At 30.1% G+C, this 8,929-nt stretch overlaps 1 protein-coding gene across 1 annotated transcript; it reads right to left on the bottom strand.

The window, feature by feature from the left end:
- Positions 1-261: 261 nt before the first annotated feature.
- Positions 262-6,473, bottom strand: ATIM (timeless family protein). Its single transcript, XM_079000627.1, has 18 exons — positions 6,247-6,473; positions 5,975-6,127; positions 5,572-5,731; positions 5,166-5,487; positions 4,937-5,074; positions 4,670-4,862; positions 4,473-4,603; positions 4,180-4,392; positions 3,924-4,090; positions 3,463-3,541; positions 2,883-3,374; positions 2,192-2,592; positions 1,965-2,105; positions 1,689-1,874; positions 1,535-1,603; positions 1,071-1,268; positions 780-980; positions 262-710 (listed from the first exon to the last, which is right to left on the bottom strand). The coding sequence occupies exons 1-18, from the start codon at positions 6,341-6,343 to the stop codon at positions 404-406; spliced, it is 3,648 nt and encodes a 1,215-aa protein (XP_078856753.1). The 5' UTR covers positions 6,344-6,473; the 3' UTR covers positions 262-403.
- Between the last annotated feature and the right edge of the window lie 2,456 nt (positions 6,474-8,929).

Genomic DNA, 8,929 nt, shown 5'->3' with positions numbered 1-8,929 from the left:
TAATAGTTTTGTAATTGTTTAGTAAGTGAATGAGAATATCCTTTTCAATCATTCTCTCTCAAATCGATACATGAACATCGTCCAATGCTAAGTATTTAAAGTGGTCATTTGACAAAAAAAGGTGACCGGCTTGACACATGAGCCACCAATATTTGATCATTTTAATGAACTACTTTTTATTTTTTTCACTAAATAAACTTTAGATGAAATACTCCCTAGTTGACAATATCTAAATAACAATTATAAACATGACAACACATGTGGAAATAAAAAGAAATAAACTAGAAAATACGTAAAGAGTTTTGACTTAATATACACATCACCAGATTAAATCATGTCCCCATTAAATACAAAAAACATAGCAACATTTTTATACTTTTACCAATGAACGATTATGATCTCTTTAATCTTCATCATCTATAATCATTCTCAACTTTCGCCTCACACCTCCACTTTTTTGAGACATAACAGGACTTTCATTGTTTCCTAAATCCATTACTTCATCATCAACCAATTCATCATCCATATGATTAACACTTTCAGTCATCATCACATCTTCCTCTTCACCATTCACAACTTCTTCTTCACTATTCTTGTCATTAACTAAATTGCCTCTTTTATGTGACAACCTCTTCTTCACAACTTTAACATCATCATCATCATCATTGGGTGTCTCCTCAGTTGTAACCTTAGTATGCTTCTTTTTGCTCCTGAAATCAAAGTAAATTAGTTCCAAATTGTACCTATTTGTGAAAAGGAAAGATGGATTTTATTTTTACCTGAAAGCCGAGCTTAAAACAACATCATCATCATCATCATCAACATCATCATCTAATAATTGGTTGTTATTTCCATCTGGTGTTGCCTCATTTGTGACAATATTTTGCTTCTTTTTTCTCTTAAAAGATGCACTTAGTACAACATTGTCATCATCTGAAATGTTGTCTTGTGTTTTCTCAATTGAGACCTTATTCTTGCTCCTAATATTAAAGTAAAAAAAATATCTTTATATATTTATTTAAGAAAAAAATGACAAGTAATAGAATATGCTAAAATAAAAAAAAAAGTACCTTTTCTTTAGTGATAAAAGTGTTTCACCATCTGAAACATCATCATCATCTCTCAAGTTCATTTTATCATTTGACTTTTGTTTCTTGACACGCAAGCCAAGTTGTGTCAGCTTACGTGTGATTTGTGCTGCTGTGAATGCCACGTCACCTTCTAGTGCACTTGCAATCATGTGACTGCATTTCTTGTGATCTTTAAACCTTTTTTTTAACAAAAAAACATTTTCAAATTTTTTTTTAAATTTATATTACTAATCCACACACATTATAAAAGCCCAAGTTTGGCATGCATTCAATAAGATGGAACAAGAAAAAGACGTTAATGCCCTTCTCATGACATAAGATGGGGAAGGGACTTGCTCTCGAACTCGATCTGTTGTTTGTACAAAAGACGAAAATACCCTCCTTGTCTCATTAAATAGCCTTGGAAAACTTTGTTAATGCTTTAAATAAATTCAGGAACTTACTGTTCAAATAAAGCTCTGATCTTCATTTCTTGATCTTCATTAAAAGCACGTACTCTTTTTCTGACAAATCTAAGAAAAGAAAAACAGGGTATTGTATTAAATTCATAAAAGATATTAAAATAAGTTTTGCACTATTATTATTATAACTACTTACGAAGGTTGTTGAAGTGATGCATCCATGTCTTTTTCTTGAATATCAGAGACATCTTTATTAATCATTCTCTTTTTTGGTGGAAATTTTAATCCCAATTCTTTAAGTTTTTTTGAAACTTGAGCTGATGAAACTTCCAAATTAAGTTCTGTTACTATACGTTGACTGCAATCTGGAAGCTCTTTATATCTACAATGAATCACCATATTTCAATATTACATATATTTGTTTTATTTAGAAAAAAAAAAAAAAAAAAAGGAAATATTGTAAAACACTTACTTCTCAAAAAGGTCCTTCAGCTTTTCTTCCAGCTCATCATTAAGAACAAGTGGCTTCAATCTTTTACGTGGCTTTACAGGATTTTCCACTGTTTCAGTTCTTTCAATAAAGTTTTCTGTCCCTTCTTCTCCATTTTCCTCACTTAAAAAACAATTAGATAAATTAGTTACAGGATGAGGGTATTTACGTCCTTTTGCACAAAGAAAAGATCATTTGTTTGTTCTTACCTCTGGTCATCACCTCTATCTGTATCTCTCCAAGGTGGAATCACAACATCAGCTTCATCATCACCAAGTGCATCAGCCATGCTTTTTTTAACATATCCATATCCATATCCATTTCCACCAACATTGTCATTGTCATTTCCATTATGGGTATTATTGTCATTTCCTCTTTTTGTATACCCATTTCTGCCAAAATCTTGTAGCATTGATTCACAGTTTATGTAATGACATTCTTTACGTGACTTCCAGAAAAGAATTTCCACAAAAAGAAGAGGATTACTCTTCATTTTTCTCAGCATTCTCCTAATTAAATCTGTAAGAAATAAAACAATGTTCTTGTGTTCTTTTAATGGACTTGACTTCTGCTCTTCTAGGATTGTGTGAAATATCATAAGAAGCGATAACTGCAAAAAAAAAAAAAAAAAAAAAAAAAAAAAAAAAAAAATCATTTATTTGTGTATTATTCTTACTTTCATTTCTTTTTATTACAAACTTTTTCATATACTTGAAAAAATCTATTCAAAGTGACATTGCTATAATTAGGTGGATTTTTCAATACACAATATACTTTATAATTCAATGACAATGCTATAATTAACAAAAGAATGAAAGAAAATTGCTATTTCTTGAATTTAACACTGTGGATTATATAATTCTTGCTGATTTTGATTTTTCAATTAATTGAAGGTTTTACCTGATATAGCATAGGAGAAAGTTCCAGATCTTGACAAATTCTTGTTAGTGCAGATATAATGTAATGATTTGTTCTAACAGAATTGCTTTTGTAAAACTTCAACAGCCAACATAAATTTTGGATAATGGTGTTGTTTGCAAGAGAAGAAACCAATGAAGATGCCTTGAAGTCAACTTCATTTCTTGCATCTTGTTCTTCCTCATCATCATCATCAGAAGATTCATCCAACACATAATCATTGTTTCCTTCAGTATCTTTAGTTTCCTCCTTAGTTGCATCAGATTCTCCACGGATGATGTCATCATCATCATCTCCAATCTTATCAGCTTTTGAACTTGGTGAAGTTTCTTTTTCTGGAATGCTCACATTTTCAGTTTGTTCATCATCATGAACAAGATCATTGTTTTGAATTGGAATTTGATCTGCTGTATTGGCATCTTTATTAGTGGTTGAGGGTTTCTTCTTTCTTTTCCTCCTTGATTTTTTAGAAACCTAACACAAAAAAATATATATATGTTTTCATATCAACTAGGATCCAGTTCAATGCATCTTTCAAATAGATTTGAATGAACATACATACCCTCAATGTACCACGTGATTGAAGATTTTCCATCAGTCGTATGACTATATGAATTGTTTCAACCAAATCAGCAAGATCACTGATACACAAACAAAGATAAAATTATGGGAAACTGATGAATTAAACAAAAAGTAGCAATAGTAATTCTAGAAAAATATGATATTGTTCTATTTGCAAAAAATGTCATTTTAAGTAACAATTTGCACTTATTAAGCAAGAAAGCATGTATTCATTACTTGTTGATTATACATGCTTACTTATGTTTTCTTTAATTGAATTGTGATATAGAAAATGTAAGAAGTCGTGTTTTTCTGAGTTATCTCTTGGGTTTTCTTTGTTAGTTCTCAGCCACCTCAAATTAAAAAGTTGTGTTTTTTCTGAGACAAAAAAACTATTTATTTATCTCATTAATACGTTTCTTCTCCCTGTTTCAAGAGACTCAATAAGAGAAAAGAACCAACCTTTTTGGTTGTTTGTGTGCATTAAATGTCTTGATCAAATTAAACAGGAAGTAAGTCATCCCTTGATCTGTCTGATCATAAAATAACTTGTAAAGAAGAACACGTGCAGTTTGAGGCTCCCTAGAATCATCTGGTGACATCTTAAGCACCAAATCTAACATGTTTATCTGCAAAAACAGAGGAAAAAACAGTTGGTAATTTTAACTAAAGCTCCAAGAATCATTTTAAGAAAGAAAGAAAGAATCAAAAAACACACCATTATTTTCATGAGAGATCCAGCAGCAGAAAGAAATTTGTAGTCATTTGTCTCCTTCAAACCATCAAATGCTGAACGCCACTTTGATACAACAAGTAGAAACATTGGCTCATTCATTGTTTCAGAAATTGAACCACATATGTTTCCTTCAAACAATGTGCTTTCAGCATCATGATCTTTAGAAGACTCAGATACATTGACTTCAGCATCAGGCTGTTAAAGCATCAAAAACCCATTAAAGAAATATACATTTTCAAACCTTTTTGAGATGAAACCATTAATAAAAATCTCACCTTTGAAGCAAGTAACTTGTGATTCTGGAAAGACATAATAAATTCAGCAACCTGAAAGAATATAACAACATCGCTGTTTTCAATAGCATGGTGTTCTTTCTCAATATCCTCACGAATTGACTGCATTAACACTGTTGAGAACACATAAGTGAGTAACGGATAACAACAGATAGTTTCATTGAGAATATAGTAATTACCATTATACCCTCCTAACAGGAACTGATTAGTAAAATCATGGAGCAACCGAAGGATATTCTTGTTTGTTGTTGGCATTCTTCCACTCTCCCATGGCATCTTTTTTGATGAATCACGCTGGTTTTTATGACCTTTAAGCAATGAATCATGAGAATCAGAACAAGGGTTTCCTTTAACTAAAACTTTGGAACCATCCTGTATATAAATCCAATTGATGAAGTTAGTAATGAATATCTGAATAGATCCACAACTAAATGAAAAGCTTTTACCATAGTAACTCGGGTGAATGATCCACTGAACTTTGATCGAGCACCGATATTTAAAAGCATTGTTTGCCTTCTTTTTTCTTTTTCCTCTTCCATTAAAGACTTAAGATCAGTGGCAGTAGCTTCTGCTTCTCCCTCCACCTGATGAACCAATGAACAGAAAGTTACAATAAAGTGGAAACATTAATAGAAATGATTTAAATGATTACAATTTACAAGAATAACCAACCACCTTCATGGAAGCATCTACATGAGCTCTTGCAATTAGCTCAGGAACTTGGCACTTATATATGTAATAGAATGTCTCTAATAAAAGCAAATTATCTTGGCGAAAAACACCAGAGGAACCACCAACATGTTGTGTTAAAACTAAAATCAAATCCATCACATTCTCTTCAAACAACAATTCCAAGAATCGATCTCTAAGAAGTACAAATTCAGAAGCTAATCCAGCAACTCTCTGTTGTGTGGTGATGTCTTGAACAGCTAAAATGTTGCGAAATAAAGTGACTACCAGCTGCACCAGTTTCCAGTCATCCTCTGTGAATGAATCCCTGTTTCAAGCATAAAAAATAATTCATTAATGTGTAAAAAATGAATGCATCACAAGTTCCAAACTTGGTGTGCATACTACATACCCTTCCAAATGTTCAAGTGGGCTTTCAAGAAGGGTAACTATCACTGGGATAGCATGACTGGAAGTGATCATGGACTTCAAACCCCAAAGATATTCAATCTGTTGTGGTATATCTTTAGATGTTGGATCAATTGGCATTGTAAGAAACACCAAAACCTTCACTGCAATAGTTAATCAGAAAGATTCAGCTTTTAATCAAATTTCATTTCAAAGTTACATGTTTGCCGAACATAATGATGAGCACAAGATATCTCAATTTTGTATTAAGAGAATTCAGGGTATTTGATGAGCAATGTCATTTTACCAAACAGATGGGATTAATGTCAATTTTGAATTTCTAATATTGAAATTGGACTCGTTTGATAGATAACTATAAACCAATAGTCAAAGACGTAAGTAATTACCTGCATTTAGCAACAACGTGGTATCATTTTGACGGTGTTGGATTATGGGCAATATATCTTTACCCACTATGTTCCATTTACAAACTTGTTTGAACACTTCTCGAGTCTCTGGATCGTCTCGCCTTAGAAATCTCAGCAAATCCTTCAAATTATCTGCCCATCGATTACAGCGATTAAAATAATTATCGAACTATGGATATCATTGTGTACGCAAATTAACTCATAAAATGTATAGCTGAAAGTATTTGAGTGTCAGCAATGAAAAATTGTACCTAGACAGTATTCTCCTGGAGTGTACCCGATCTGATTGGCATCGTCATCCTCTTCAATGATTCCAAGACCACCGCATATGAACGACAGATTTTCCATAGCTTCTGTATATTTAGGGTTTTAGCTTTTCAGACGAATCGGTATAATCATTCAGAAGTTATACCAAGCGACGATAAACTGGAGAACAGTGACTGATGCTCCGAGTATCGAAGGTGAAGATGTTTGATCGAAAAAGAGTAATTTAAGATCCGATTAGCATTGTGGCGCCAATTTCACTTTTTTCCCGCGCTTTTTGAAGGTCTTCGCCAATTTCACTGCCTTAATACTTTTTAATATATATTAATATTTTAATTATTTATAATTATTAAAATAAGTATAATAACTCATATTCTAAATAAAAACTATTATTAGTTTATATAATAATCAAATACTAACAAAATATATATATATATATATATATATATATATATATATATATATTTAATTTGATTTATTCTATTTAAATAGTTTAACTTAAAATACATAATAATCATGTGTATGTAAATAGGGGACTCATTTGAGGGTTCCAAAGCCTTTTTACAATAATATGGCTTGCCATTGGCCTTTGAAAAATAGTTGATATGCTCTAATTTTTCTTCAAGTTTATCCGGTTCGACAGAAGGATAAGTTGGGTTAAGAAACCCATATAACATTTGGCCACCAAATCTTAGCATTCCTAATTCATACATGTATTATTATGTTTGTTATATATTTAAAGTTTATCTTAATCCACTTGTTTTCTAAATAATGCAGGTTAAAGTCTATGAAACTATATTTTTTATTTTATTTTTCTCAAATTTAGTTCTTTTTTCCTTTTGATATTGTATATATATACCTCAATTTTTGTTCCTTCCTTTTGTCATGTATATATATGTATTCCGTGTTTCATATAACACTAGGTGTGAGACCCATTTATTATATGGGTTTATTTAAAAAAAATAAATATGAAATTTTAACAATTTGAAAAGTTTGAATTTATAAGAAAAATGAAGAATCTTTTGAATTATTAAAATTAAAGAGGCTTTAATATATTAGATACGTTACATATATAAATTATTTCTAATAAATACATACATATATACTACCTTACATATTAAATGTGGAATTTTAATTTAATAAAATGAAAAATACAATAAAATGACAAGTGTAAAATAGAAAATTTAAAAATATTAGAAAATAACATGTGTCCAAATGAAAAATAATAGGACATGTGGCAAAAAAAAACATTCATTTATTATAGTAGATATTAATTTTATGAAAATTATATGGAATGATTATTGACAATTTATTTAAATTCTTGTATTTAAAACTTTTTTCTATATATTTTGTAAACTTTATGGCAATAAATGTTTATAAAACTCAATTTTAGTGGTCACATGAATTTTAAAAGACCAATTTTAATTTAAAACGAAATCAAACGCAAGAACATTTTTCTAATATACCCATTAAAAAAAATTAATAACAAAAAACGCTACAATAACATTAAGGCCCCGTTTGATATGCGTCTGACCGAGTCAAGTCAGACGTTTTTTGCTGACTCGGTCAGCAAAATGTGTTTGATAATCCAATTATGGCCATCTGACTCGGTAAGAAATGTCTGACTGAGAAAGGAGTTGGCAGGAGGCTGACTGAGAAAGAAAGCAAGACTTTACAATAATACCATTGGCCTTGGATAAAAACAAGTGTAATTGGAGGTTACAAGAATTGAACTCGGGTCTCCTCTATACATAGAATGATGTTTACCAGCAAGCTAAAGGGTTTTTTTTGTGTTTTAATCTCTAAAATAGTATATTTAATGTCTATTATGCTGGAAGTTTTTGTATACATTATTATTATTATTATTATTATTATTATTATTATTATTATTATTATTATTACTTTTATTATTATTATTATTATTATTATTATTATTATTATTGCTTTTATTATTATTATTATTATTACTTTTATTATTATTATTATTATTATTATTATTATTATTGCTTTTATTATTATTATTATTATTACTTTTATTATTATTATTATTATTATAAAGAGCATGAGGGTAAAATGGTCATTTTGTATCAGTCAGCACATTCACTCAGATGTATAATCAAACAGCATAGTTTCTTACTCGGTCAGAACTTATTACTCAGACAGACCTTTCTCAATCAGCACTTTCTTAGTCAGCAACTATCAAACGACCCCTAAGTTCTACAAAACTATAATAATTTGAAATTTGTTTACTTTAAGAGTGTTTTCTTTTTATGATTTAACCATATAAATTTTGAATTTTTTAAACAACTTTAACCAAGTTAAAAAAATTTGATAGTTTAATGAAATTCATGGTTGAACCCAATATTTTAAAAAGCAGTTTGAATTAGTTGGACCGGAAATAAGGTACAACAACAATTTTGTAACGTCTCATTTTCACCACCAAAAATTTTTCATTTTTAATTAAGGTGAAACTGTTCATTTTTAAAATAAAAGCTACGAAAATCATTTATTCCAAGTTACATTTATCGAAAATCAAAGTAATATAATAACGTTGAATCATCAATGCTACTGATGAGTGTGTACAGTCACGTCTTCGTTTTCCCACGAATTGATGATACCTGAAAACAACAGCAATTGGGTAAGCATAAAGCTTAGTAAGTTTTCCCAAAA

This window comes from Lactuca serriola, chromosome 5 (assembly GCF_051521515.1).
Source record: "Lactuca serriola cultivar US96UC23 chromosome 5, Lser_US96UC23_V15, whole genome shotgun sequence".
In the NCBI taxonomy this organism is placed as follows: domain Eukaryota; kingdom Viridiplantae; phylum Streptophyta; class Magnoliopsida; order Asterales; family Asteraceae; genus Lactuca; species Lactuca serriola.
Note: the sequence above shows the minus strand (reverse complement) of the source record. Positions and strands in the feature narration are given on the sequence as shown.